Below are 13,778 nucleotides of genomic sequence, written 5' to 3'. Positions count from 1 at the left end.
TATGCCCACCCCATGTCCCCAATGTCCCCAATGCCCCCAATGTCCCCAACGCCCCCAACGCCCCCAACGTCCCCAATGTCCCCAACGCCCCCAATGTCCCCAACACCCCCAACGTCCCCAATGTCCCCAATGTCCCCAACGCCCCCAATACCCCCAATATGTCCCCAATGTCCCCAACGCCCCCAACGTCCCCAACGCCCCCAATACCCCCAACGTCCCCAATGCCCCCAACGTCCCCCATGTCCCCAACACCCCCCATGCCCCCAACGCCCCCAACGTCCCCAACGTCCCCAACGTCCCCAACACCCCCCATGTCCCCAACGCCCCCAATGTCCCCAACGCCCCCAACGTCCCCAACGTCCCCAACGCCCCCAACGCCCCCAACGCCCCCAACGTCCCCAACGCCCCCAACGTCCCCAACGCCCCCAATGTCCCCAACGTCCCCAATTGCCCCCAACGCCCCCAACGTCCCCAACGCCCCCAATGTCCCCAATGCCCCCAACGCCCCCAATACCCCCAACACCCCCCCAACACCCCCAATGTCCCCAACGTCCCCAACGCCCCCAACGTCCCCAACGCCCCCAACGTCCCCAACGCCCCCAACGTCCCCAATGTCCCCAACGCCCCCAACGTCCCCAATGTCCCCAACGTCCCCAATGTCCCCAATGTCCCCCCGCCCCCCCCGCACCTCTGCACGCGGGAGGGGGGCGCGAAGACGCCGTGCTTGGGGGGGCAGGAGAAGTAGCGGACCCCAAAGACGGAGCCGTCGTGTTTGCCCCCCGCCGTGTCCAGCTCCACCCCGAACCAGTACCCTGGGGGGGGGACACGGGGGGGGGGACACACGTGAGGGGGGGTGGGGGGTCCTGGGGGGGGTCCCAGGGGGATGTCCCGTGGATGGGGGGGGGTCCTGGGGGGGCCCCATGGTGGGGGTGGGGGGTTATTGGGGGGGGTCCCATGGTGGTGGGGGCATCCTGGGGGGGGTCCCATAGTGGGGGTGGGGTCCTGGGGGGGTCTCTTAAGGGGGGGGTGGCCCCAAAGTGAGGGGTGCCCATGGGGGATGGACGTCCTGGGGGGGGGGACCCATGGGGAGGGGGGTCTCTTGAAGGGGGGGGTCCCAAAAGGGGGGGAGGTCCCAAAAAGGGGGGGGGTCCCAAATGGGGGCTGCCCCCTGGGGTCAGGCATCCAGGGGGGTGCTGGGGGTCCCGGGGGGGTCCCAGGAGCGGGGTCTCGAGGAGGGGTCCTTGGAGGGGGGGTCACAGGGTTGGGGGGGGGGTCCCGGGGGGGGGTCTCACCGGGGGCGAAGTCGGTGCGCCCGTAGAACCGGGCCCGTCCCGGGCGCTGTCCGGCCACCAGCACCGCGTCCCCCGGGGCCACGCGGCGCCCCTCCCTGTCCAGCCACGCCCCCCCCCGCTTCCGGGAGGCTGCGGGGGGCGGGGTCAGGCGGGACACGCCCACACGGGGTGGCCACGCCCCTCCCTGGCCACGCCTCCTCCCCGTCGCCCCACCCTCATTGGCCCCATTCCCTTGTAGCCCCACCCTCTCTGGCCCCGCCCCCTCATGGCCCCACCCTCATTGGCCCTGCCTCCACGTGGTCCCACCCACGTTGGCCCCGCCCCCTCGTGGCCCCACCCATCATAGCTCCACCCCCTCGTGGCCCCACCCCCATTGGCCCCGCCCCCTAATGGCCCCACCCCATTGGCCCCACCTCCATCATGTGGTCCCACCCTCATTGGCCCCACCCCCTCGTGGCCCCGCCCCTCATGACCCCACCCTCATTGGCCCCACCTCCGTGTGGTCCCACCCTCATTGGCCCCGCCCCCTCATAGCCCCACCCTCATTGGCCCCGCCTCCACGCGGTCCCACCCTCATTGGCCCTGCCTCCTTGAGGCCCCACCCCCTTGAGGCCCCGCCCTCCGTGGCCCCGCCCCCAGTGCACGTGGGGGCGGAGCCAGCCAGGCCCCGCCCCTGCCCCCCCGGGGGGGGCCGCACCTCTCTTGTCCTTGCGGGTCTTGGTTGGGGCGCGGGCTGGGGGCCCGGGGGGCTGCGGGGGGGGATGGCGCCGGCGGCTGCTCCTCAGCCTTGGAGATCTTGGAGACGGAGGCAAAGACGCCTGCGGGCACACAGACCAGTATGGACCAGTACGGACCAGTATGGACCAGTACAGACCCATATAGACCAGTACAGACCCATATGGGGCAGTATGGACCAGTACAGATCTGTTTGTATGGGCCAGTATGGACCCGTATAGACCAGTACAGGCTGATACAGACCACTATGGACCAGCACAGACCAGTATGGATCAGTACAGACCGGTACGGACCCATATGGGGCAGTATGGACCAGTGCAGACCAGTATGGACCAGTACAGGTCATTATGGACCAGTACAGTACCATATGGGGCAGTATGGCCCAGTCCAGATCAGCACAGACCTGTTTGTATGGGCCAGTATGGACCCATATAGACCAGTACGGACTGATACGGACCGGTACAGACCAGTACGGACCAGTATGGGTCCAATATTGACCATCACAGACCTGTATGGGTCCATATGGACCAGTACAGACCAGTATGGCCCCATACAGACCAGTATGAACAAGCAGGGGCTCTCAACACCCTATACAGCCCAGTGCAGGCCCTTATGGCCCGGTATGGACTCATACGGGGCCATATAGGGCAGTATGGTCCAGTATGGACCAGTGGGGGCTGTTACCACTCCGCACAGCCCCAGTATGGCCTGGGATGGACTGGTGAGGGCTCAGAGGCACCAGTACAACCCAGTATCACCCCGTATAACCCAGTATAACCCAGTACAACCCCATATAACCCAGTACAACCCAGTACAACCCCATATCACCCAGCACAACCCCACAGAACCCAATACAACCCCATACAACCCCATATAACCCAGTATAACCCAGTACAACCCCATATAACCCAGTACAACCCAGTACCACCCTGTATAACCCAGTACAACCCCATATCACCCAGCACAACCCCATAGAACCCAATACAACCCCATACAACCCCATATAACCCAGTATAACCCAGTACAGCCCCATTTAACCCAGTATAACCCAGTACAACCCCATACCACCCAGCACAACCCCACAGAACCCCACAGAACCCCATATAACCCGTATAACCCAGTATAACCCCATATAACCCAGTACAACCCAGCATAACCCGTACAACCCAGTATAACCCGTACAACCCAGTATAACCCGTATAACCCAGTATAACCCAGTATAACCCACCGCATCCCCACCCCATGGCCCCGTACCCACCCCGTACCCCCCCTCCCGACCCCCCCGGCCCCGTACCCTGCTTGGGGGGGCAGATGAAGTAGCGCACCCCCCCGACGCTGCCGTCGTTCTTGCCCTCGGGCTCGTCCAGCTCCACCCCTGCCCACTGCCCGCTGGCGAAGGCCGTGGTGCCGCAGAAGCGCAGGGTCCCCACCTGGGGGGGGGCAGCACCCATGGGTGCCCCTGAAAGCCCCCCCCACCCCCACCCCATCCCGGTGACCCACTCGTTGATGGGAGCAGCCCCCCCCCCACACACACACACCCCAAGGAGGTGCAGGAGGGGGCAACGCGCCGGGACCCCCAGAAGCAATTGGGGGTCCCAATAATCCGCTTCTTGCCCCAAAATCCCTCCATTTACCCCAAAACCCTTCCATTCACACCAAAATCCATCCGTTCACCCCAAAACCCTTTCACCCCAAAACCCCTCCATTCACCCCAAAATCCATCCATTCACCCCAAAACCCCTCCATTCACTCCTAACCCCCTCCATTCACCCCAAGCCCCCACCATTCACCCCAAACCCCCTCCATTCACCCCAAAATCATTCAATTCAACACCAAACTCATCCATTCACCCCAAAACCCCTCCATTCACCCCAAAACCCTTCCATTCACCCCAAAACCCATTCATTCACCCCAAAACCCTTCCATTCATCCCCAAAATCCCCCCATGCCATGCCCACATCCCCACGCAGAGCAGCATGAGGTTGCACCGAGCCTGGGTGCTGCTGCCCCCCTGGGTCCCCCAGCACCCGTACGCACCCCAAACCCCATTGTACACCCCAAAACCCCATTGTACACCCCAAAATCCATTCATTCATCCCAAAACCCATTCATTCACCCCAAAACCCTTCCATTCACCCTCCAAATCCCCCCATGCCATGCCCACGTTCCCACGCAGAGCAGCATGAGGTTGCACCCAGCATGGGTGCTGCTGCTCCCCAGGATCCCCCTGACCCCATACGCACCCCAAACCTCATTGTGCACCCCAATACCCCTCTATTCACCCCAAAACCCCTCTATTCACCCCAAAACCCTTCCATTCACCCCCAAAATCCCCCCATACCATGCCCACATCCCCATGCACAGCAATGAGGTTGCACAGGCAATGGTTGCACCCAGCATGGGTGCTGCTGCCCCCCTGGGTCCCCCAGCACCCGTACGCACCCCAAACCCCATTGTGCACCCCAAAACCCCTCTATTCACCCCAAAACCCATCCATCCACCCCAAACCCCATCCATCCACCCCAAAACCCTTCCATTACCCCCCCAAACCCCCCCATACCATGCCCACATCCCCACGCAGATCCCCATCCCCATACCCCCCGGTCCCCGTACCCCCACCCCATACCCCCACCCCATACCCCCCCGTCCCCATATCCCGCCCCCCCACGCACCTTGCCGCCCTCGATCTGCACGCGGTCGCCCAGCTGCAGCCCCACGCAGAGCAGCATGAGGTTGCACCGAGCCTGGGTGCTGCTGCCCCCCTGGGTCCCCCAGCACCCGTACGCACCCCAAACCCCATTGTACACCCTAAAACCCCATTGTACACCCCAAAACCCATCCATCCACCCCAAAACACTTCCATTCACCCGAAAACTCCCCATGCCATGCCCACATCCCCACGTATGAGGTTCCACAAGCACTGGTTGCACCCAGCATGGGTGCTGCTGCCCCTGAGTCCCCCAGCACCCATACGCACCCCAAACCCCATTGTGCACCCCAAAACCCCTCCATCCACCCCAAAACCTATCCATCCACCCCAAAACTCATTCATTCACCCCCAAACCCTTCCATTCATCCCCCATACCATGCCCACATCCCCACGCAGCTCACCCACCGCTGCTCCCCATCCCCATATCCCCACCCCGTACCCCCACCCCATACCCCCCCGTCCCCATATCCCGCCCCCCCACGCACCTTGCCGCCCTCGATCTGCACGCGGTCGCCCAGCTGCAGCCCGAGGCAGAGCAGCATGAGGTTCCCGGGCAGGTTGTCGTAGTTGGGGAGGGTGACGCGGGGCAGGCTGCAGCTCAGGGGCACCGCGTCCAGCAGCAGCCGCCGCAGCTCCCGCGCCGCCAGCGCCGCCTCCGCCTTGTCCAGGGCCATGTCCGTGGGGTCCGGGACCACCTCGGCCGCCACCTGCCCCTTGCTGTTCTAAGGGGGGGGGGGTGTAGGGGGGCACCACATCGCGTGGGGGGGATAAACGGGGCGGCCGGACCCCCTCCCGGCACCGCTGAAAGCCCCCCAGGCGTTTATCCCCAAACCACTCCGCTCACCCCAAAAGCACTCCATTCACCCCAAAAGCACTCCATTCACCCCCAAACTCATCCATTTTACCCCAAAAACCCTTCCATTCACCCCAAAACCACTCCATTCACCCCAAAACTCGTCCATTTTACCCCAAAAACCCTTCCATTCACCCCAAAACCACTCCGTTCACCCCAAAACCACTCCATTCATCCCCCAAAACCCTTACGTTCACCCCAAAACTTCTCCATTCACCCCAAAATGCCTCTATTCACCCCAAAACCCCTCCATTCACCCCAAAATCATTCAACACAAAACTCATCCATTTTACCCCCAAACCCAGTTCCATATCCCCTTAATGCCCCCAATCTCCCTATATCCCCCCAATCCCCCCAGCACCCCCAAACACCCCAATACCCCCAATACCCTTTAATGCCCCTAAATCCCCCCAACCCCCCAGCGCCCCCAAACCCCTCCATATCCCCCTAAACCCCCCCAACCCCCCCAGCACCCCCAATACCCCCAATACCCTTAAATGCCCCTGACCCCTCCCAACCCCCCCAGTGCCCCCAAACCCCTCCATACCCCCACCACCACCCCATAACCCCCCCCCGGTGCCCCCCGCCGTGCCCGGTACCCGCAGTGCGGGGTCAGCCCCGTGCTCCAGCAGGCAGCGCACGGCGCCCAGGCAGAGGTTGGAGGCGGCGATGTGCAGCGCGGTGCCGTGGCTGAAATCACTGCAGGTGGAGTGCAGCACTGCGGGGGGGCGTGGGGGGGGGAAATGAGGCACGGGACCCCCGCCCCCGTCCCCATAAGTGACCCCAAAACCGTCCGCTGAAAGGGGTTTTGGTGTCAGCCCTCCAGGGAGCCCCGTGTCCTATGGCCATGAGGCACCAGTGGGGACCAGGGGACCCCAGTGTCCTACACGCAAGGGACCCCAAAATCCTTCCCCATGGAGACCCCAATGTCCTTCCCCAAAAGACCCCAACGTCCCCAAAAGACCCCAGTGGCCTTCCCCATTGTGACCCCTGTGGTCTATGGCCATGAGACCCCAATAGCTCTCTCCAGCGCACCCCAATGTCCTTCTCTATGGGGACCCCAGTGTCCTACACGCAAGGGACCCCAAAATCCTTCCCCATGGAGACCCCAATGTCCTTCCCAAAAAGACCCCAACACCCTTCCCCAAAAGACCCCAGTGGCCTTCCCCATTGTGATCCCTGTGCCCTATGGCCAGGGGACCCCAATGCCCTTCCTCCAGGGGACCCCATTGTCCTACACCCAAGGGACCCCAACACCCTTCCCCAAGGGACCCCAACGTCCTTCCCCCTGGGGAACCCAATGTCCTACACCCAAGGGACCCCAACATCCTTTCCCCAGGTGACCCCACTGTCCTATAGCCAGGAGACCCCCCATCCTTCCCCAGGGGGACCCCATTGTCCTTCCCCAGGGGAACCCAAAATCCTTCCCTGTGGGGAACCCAGTGTCCTATAACCAGAAGACCCCAATATCCTTCCCCCTGGGGACCCCAACATCCTTCCCCAGGGGGACCCCAATGTCCTACACCCAAGGGACCCCAACGTCCTTCCCCCAGGGGACCCTGGTGTCCTATAACCAGGAGGCCCCCCCCATCCTTCCCTCAGAGGACCCCAATGTCCTTCCCCAGGGGACCCCAATGTCCTTCCCCCAGGGGACCCCAGTGTCCTACACCCAAGGGACCCCAAGATCCTTCCCCCAGGGGACCCCGATGTCCTTCCCCAGGGGAACCCCAGTGTCCTACACCCAAGGGACCCCAAAATCCTTCCCCGTGGGGAACCCAGTGTCCTATAACCAGAAGACCCCAACATCCTTCCCCCAAGGGACCCCAAAATCCTTTCCCCAGGGGACCCCAACGTCCTTCCCCCAGGGGACCCCAACACCCTTCCCCAAGGGACCCCAATATCCTTCCCCCAAGGGACCCCAATATCCTTCCCCAGGGGACTCCGACACCCTTCCCCATGGGACCGCCCCCCCCCCGTCCCGCACCTCGGGGTGCGGCGGCGCGCAGCAGGGTGCGGATGAGCTCGGGGACGTCGAAGTAGGCGGCGTAGTGCAGGGCGTTCATGTGGGTCCAGCGGCTGCGCAGCGTCACGTCCCCCCCCAGCGCCAGCAGCCGCGTCGACAGGCGCACCGCCGCCGCCGGGTCCCCTGCGGCACCGCGACACCGGGGTGGGGACGTGGGGACACCGGGATGGGGACGTGGGGACGTGGGGACACCGGGATGGGGATGTGGGGACACTGGGATGGGGATATGGGGCACTGGGATGGGGATACAGGGACGTGGGGACACTGGGATGGGGACTGGGGACACTGGGATGGGGACGTGGGGACACGGGGACACTGGGATGGAGACATATGGACATGGGGACACCGGGATGGGGACATGGGGACGTGGGGACAGTGGGACAAGGACATGGGGACACCAGGACGGGGACATGGGGACACTGGGATGGAGACATGGGGACACTGGGACAGGGACCTGGGGACATGGGACACTGGGATGGGGACACAGGGACACCAGGACGGGGACCTGGGGACACCAGGATGGGGACCTGGGGACACTGGGATGGGGACACGGGGCACCAGGACGGGGTCTCTGGGACGGGGCCATGGGGACGGTGGCAGTAGGGATAAGACCCGGGGGGGGGGGGGGACACCGCGGAGCTGGGCAGCACAGGGACAACGGGGACCCCCGAGGGGCTGACCTGAGGGTGCCCCCTCCCCGTCCCCTCCCTGTGTCCCCCCCTCCCTGTGTCCCCCCCCGTGCCCCCACCCACCCACGCCGTGGGCGCCGGCCTTGCAGGCGTAGTGCAGCAGCGTCATGTCCGTCAGCCCGTCGCGGTCGTTCACGTGGCAGCCACGGCGCAGGATCTGCCAGGCACACCAGTGAACACCAGTCACACCAGTTAGACCCCCCCCAGTCACACCAGTGAACCCCAGTCACACCAGTGAACCCCAGTCACACCAGTTAGACCCCCGCCAGTCACACCAGTTACCCCCAGTCACACCAGTTAGACCCCCCCAGTCACACTAGTTACCCCCAGTCACACCAGTTACGCCCAGTCACACCAGTGAACCCCAGTCACACCAGTTACCCCCCCCAGTCACACCAGTTACCCCCCCCAGGGTGTTATGACCCTGTAACACCCTGCCCCCCCCAGCACCCCATAGCACCCCATAACACCCTGATCCCCCCATAACACCCTGACTCCCCCATAACACCCTGCCCCCCCCTTAACACCCTGCCCCCCCACCCCATAACACCCTGCCCCCATAACACCCTGCCCCCCCCAGCCCCCCATAGCACCCCATAACACCCTGACCCCCCAAATAACACCCTGACCCCCCCCATAACCCCCTGCCCTGCCCCAAAACACCCTGCCCCCCCCCCATACCCCCCGTGCCCCCCCCCGGGCCCCCACCTCGTTGCCGATGAGGTCGACGTTGTGCTGCACCTGGGGCACCCACTGGCGCAGGATGGCGAAGAGCTGCGGCACCGTGGTGCGGGGGTCCAGCAGGATCTCCCGGCACGCCGCGTCGTTGGGGTCGAAGAAGGTGAAGGCTGAGGGGGGGGGGCACGATATGGGGGGGTTTGGGCACGATATGGGGGGTGGGGGGTGTGATATGATCGGAGGGGGGAGGGCAACCCGGGGTGCACAACCCCGTATCAGCCAGCGGAGAATCCCCGCCGGTGCGCAGCGGGGGTGTCCCCAGGGTGTGGGGGCTGTCCCCAAGGTGGGGGGGGGGTAAAAAGTTTGGGGGACACCCCCCCCCGTGAGGGACACCCCCCCGTGGGGGACACCCCCCTGGAGCACAACCCTATAGCAGCCATCAGAGAATCCCCACTCGGTGCCTCCAACTCCGCCCCCCCCCCCCATGAGGGTCCTTTGCCGTGGGGGGGGGGGCAGTCCCCATAAAGGGTGGGGGTGGCCCCCATGGGGCGGGGACAGTCCCCATGTGGGGGGGGGTCCCATGGGGGGGTCGTTCCGCAAGGCACACAGGGGACAACCCCATAGCAGCCATCAGAGAATCCCCCCCTCCCCCATAGCATTATGGGGGGGGTCCCTGTGCCCCGGGGGGGGGTCCCTGTGCCCCCAAACGTGTCCCCGCGCCCCCCCCTCAGCCCCATACCCCATATGGGGGGTGCAAATCCCCCCCCCTATTATGGGGACGAGGGGTGGGGGTGCCCCGTGCCAGGCTTGGGGGGCGCTCAGCGGGGTCGGGGGGGGCTCAATGGGGTCGGGGGGGCTCAGTGGGGTTGGGGGGGCTCAATGGGGTTGGGGGGGCTCAATGGGGTCGGGGGGGCTCAATGGGGTCAGGGGGGCTCAAGGGGGTTGGGGGGCTCAGTGGGGGTGGGGGGGACTCAGTGGGGTCAGGGGGGGGTTCAGTGGGGTCAGGGGGGGCTTAATGGGGTCGGGGGGGCTCAGCGGGGTTGGGGGGGCTCAGCGGGGTGGGGGGGGCTCAGTGCGGTCAGGGGAGCTCAATGGGGTCGGGGGGGGCTCAGCGGGGTGGGGGGGGCTCAGTGGGGTCAGGGGGGGCTCAGTGGGGTTGGGGGGGCTCAATGGGGTCAGGGGGGCTCAATGGGGTTGGGGGGAGTTCAGTGGGGTCAGGGGGGGCTCAGTGGGGTTGGGGGGGGCTCATCGGGGTGGGGGGGGCTCAGTGGGGTCAGGGGGGGCTCAATGGGGTCGGGGGGGCTCAATGGGGTCAGGGGGGGCTCAGTGGGGTCAGGGGGGGCTCAGCGGGGTGGGGGGGGCTCAGTGGGGTCAGGGGGGCTCAATGGGGTTGGGGGGGCTCAATGGGGTCAGGGGGGGCTCAGTGGGGTTGGGGGGGGTTCAGTGGGGTCGGGGGGGGCTCAGTGGGGTCAGGGGGGGGCTCACCGTAGTCCTTGGGCAGCGGGGCGGGGGCCGCGGGGTGCACCACCGGCTTCTTGCGCCGCTCCACCACGGGGCTGGGGGCTTCGGGCGGCTGCGCCCCCCCCCGCCGGGGGGTCCCCCCCGCGCTCCTTGGTCATGGCGACGGCCTGGGGGGGGGGATAAAAAGAGGGGGGGGGGCGGGGTTGGGACCTTGGGGGTCCGGGCACCCGCCCCCAGGTGGGGATAAAGGGGATTTGGGGGGGGGCACCCCTGTGGGGTGGGGGGGAGGATTGGGGGGGATGGGGATGGGATTGGGAATGGATTGGGGTGGGATTGGGGTTGGGATGGGATGAGAATGGGATTGGGGTGGGGTGGGATGGGATTGGGATTGGGGATAGGATTGGGGTGGGATGGGGATGGGATGGGATTGAGATGGAATTGGGGTGGGGATGGGAATGGGATGGGGACAGGACCAGGGATGGAATGGGGATGGGATGGGGACTGGATGGAATTAGGATGGGGATGGGGTGGATTTGGGATATGGATGGGATGGGGATGGAATTGGGATGGAATTGGGATGGGATGGGGGTGGAGTTGGGATGGGGAGGGGATGGGGTGGAATTGGGATGAGGATGGAATTGGGATGGGAATAGGATGGGGACAGGAATAGGGATGGAATGGGGATGGGATGGAATTAGGATGGGGATGGGGTGGAATTGGGATGGGGATGGGATGGGGGTGGGGAAGGGATTGGGACGGGGATGGGATAGGGCTGGAATTGGGATGGGGATGGGATGAGTAAGGGATGGGGATGGGATTGGGATTTGGATGGGATTGGGATGGGGTTAGGATGGAATTGGGATGCAGATTGAGACGGGGATGGGGACAGGATGGGATGCAGATGGGATGGGGCTGGGATGCAGATGGGGTTGGGATGGGGTTAGGAAGGAATTGGGATGGGGTTAGGAAGGAATTGGGATTGGGATGGGATTGGGATGGGGTGGGAGTGGGATTGGGATGGGGAAGGAATTGGGATGGGGATGGGATTGGGATGGGGATGGGATTGGGATGAAATCGGGATGGGGATGGAGTGGAATTGGGGTGGGAATGGGCTGGGGCTGGAGAAGGAATTGGGATGGGGTTAGGATGGAATTGGGATGGGATGAGGATGGGATAGGAATGGGAATGGGGATGGGATTAGGATTGGGATTGGATTGGGATGGGGTGGGAGTGGGATTGGGATGGGGATGGGGAAAGAATTGGGATGGGGATGGGATTGGGATGCAGATTGGGATGCGGATGAGGACAGGATGGGATGGGGATGGGATGAGATGGGGAAGGAATTGGGATGGGGTTAGGAAGGATTTGGGATGTGATGGGGCTGGGATTGGGATTGGGGTGGGGGTGGGATTGGGGTGGGGGTGGGGCTGGAGCGGGGCCGGTACCGGGCCGGGCTCCGGGCACCGCACGGGGGCTGCGGGGCCGTGTCCAGGCCGTGCCCCCCCCCCAGCTCCTCCACCCCCCAGGCCCCGGTTGCGATCGTTTCGCGGGGCCGGGGCCGGGGCCGTGCCCGGTGGTGCCCCCCCCGCCCCCCCCCATCCCCCCCCCACCCCCTCCATCCCCCCCCCCCCCCCCGCCCCGCTCCCCCCCCCCGGTACCTGCCGGGGACGCGGCCGCCGGGCTGGGCTGGGCGCTGCGCGCATGCGCGGCCCGCCCGGGGGGAGGGAGGGGGGGGGGGGGGGCGCGGGGGCGGGGCTGGGGGGATAGAGGGGGGTAGGGGGGATATAGGGGATATGGGGGATATAGGGGATATAGGGGATATAGGGGATATAGGGGGTAGGGGGGGCTATGGGCTGATATAGGGGCTATAGGGGGCTATGGGGGATATAGGGGGGCTATAGGGGGCTGGGGGGCTATGGGGGCTATGGGGGGCTATAGGGGGCTAGGGGGGATATAGGGGATATGGGGGCTATAGGGGCTATAGGGGCTATCGGGGGCTAGGAGGATATAGGGGGCTATGGGGGGCTATAGGGGGCTAGGGGGGATATAGGGGATATGGGGGATATAGGGGCTATAAGGGGCTAGGGGGGACGTAGGGGCTATGGGGGCTATGGGCTGATATAGGGGGCTAGGGGGGATATAGGGGGATATAGGATCTATAGGGGGGCTATGGGGCCTATAAGATCTATGGGGGATATAGGATGTAAAGGGGGACTATGGGGATTATAGGGGGCTATAGGGGCGATGGGGCATATAGGATCTATAGGGGGGCTATAGGGGCTATGGGGGGTATGGGGGATATAGGATCTATAGGGGGGCTATGGAGGCTGTAGGGGCTATGAGGGATATAGGGGCTATGGGGGATATAGGATCTATAGGGGGGCAGGGGGGGCTATAGGAGCTATAGAGACTATAGAGGCTATAGGGCTTAGGGGGGCTATAGAGGCTATAGGATCCATGGGGTTATGGAGGCTATGAGGGCTATGGGGTCTATAGGAGCTATGGGAGCTATAGGGGTTATTGGGGCTATAGGGGCTATGGGGTGTATAGAGGACATAGGGCTTATGGGGGCTATAGAGACTATAGGGGCTATAGGATCTATGGGGGCCGTATGGGTTGTGGGGATTATGGGACCATGGGACCTATGCGGACATGGGGGCTATGGGGACTATAGGGGCTACGGCATCTCTGGGGACTATGGGTAATATAGGGGCTATAGGGGTCAAAGAGCAAGTTTGGAGGCTATAGCGGCTGCAGAGCAGCTATAGGGAACTATAGGGCACTATAGGGGACAAGGAGCTGGTCTGGGATCTGTGGGGCTGTACGGGCTGCGGAGCAGCTATAGGGGCTGAGAAGCAACCATAGGGGAATATAGGGGAATATAGGAGCAACTATGGGGGCTGTGGGATCCATAGGGACTGCTGAGCAGCTATGGGGCCATAGGAGCTGCAGGGCAGCTGTAGGTGACTATAGGGGACAAGGAGCAGCCTTGGGGGCTATAGGGGGCTGCAGAGCAGCTATAGGTGACTATAGGGGCAGGGAGCAGCCTTGGGGGCTATAGGGGGTTGTAGAGCAGCTATAGGTGGCTATAGGGGCAGGGAGCAGCTGTTAGAACCGCAGGGGCTGCAGGACACCTATAGAGGGCGTGCAGGACCAGCAGCAGCTATAGGGGCTGAGGGAAGCTATAGGGTTGACGGGAAGCTATAGGGGCTCAAAGGGCTATAGTGGCCCACGAGCAGCTCTGGGAGGGGCCTATAGGAGCTGGGGAGGGGCTATAAAGGACCAGGGGGCACCTATGGGGACCTATAGGCTCTGGGGAGGGGCTAGAGATGCCGGG

General features: G+C 64.2%; 1 protein-coding gene across 1 annotated transcript; it reads right to left on the bottom strand.

The window, feature by feature from the left end:
* Positions 1-649: 649 nt before the first annotated feature.
* On the bottom strand, positions 650-13,127 carry CLIP3 (CAP-Gly domain containing linker protein 3; the record flags this gene model as incomplete). Its single annotated transcript, XM_082785357.1, has 12 exons — positions 650-812; positions 1,293-1,421; positions 1,990-2,047; positions 2,079-2,110; positions 3,322-3,457; positions 5,223-5,459; positions 6,190-6,308; positions 7,575-7,736; positions 8,366-8,459; positions 9,011-9,150; positions 10,466-10,590; positions 13,123-13,127. Coding segments are annotated over 12 exons (1,400 nt in total), but the record flags the coding sequence as incomplete, so codon positions are not given.
* Between the last annotated feature and the right edge of the window lie 651 nt (positions 13,128-13,778).

The sequence above is a fragment of the Aythya marila genome (assembly GCF_965140915.1).
Source record: "Aythya marila genome assembly, contig: HAP1_HAP1_SCAFFOLD_495, whole genome shotgun sequence".
NCBI classification, from domain to species: domain Eukaryota; kingdom Metazoa; phylum Chordata; class Aves; order Anseriformes; family Anatidae; genus Aythya; species Aythya marila.
The sequence above is the reverse complement of the archived record's forward strand: the minus strand, read 5'-3'. Positions and strand labels throughout refer to the sequence as shown.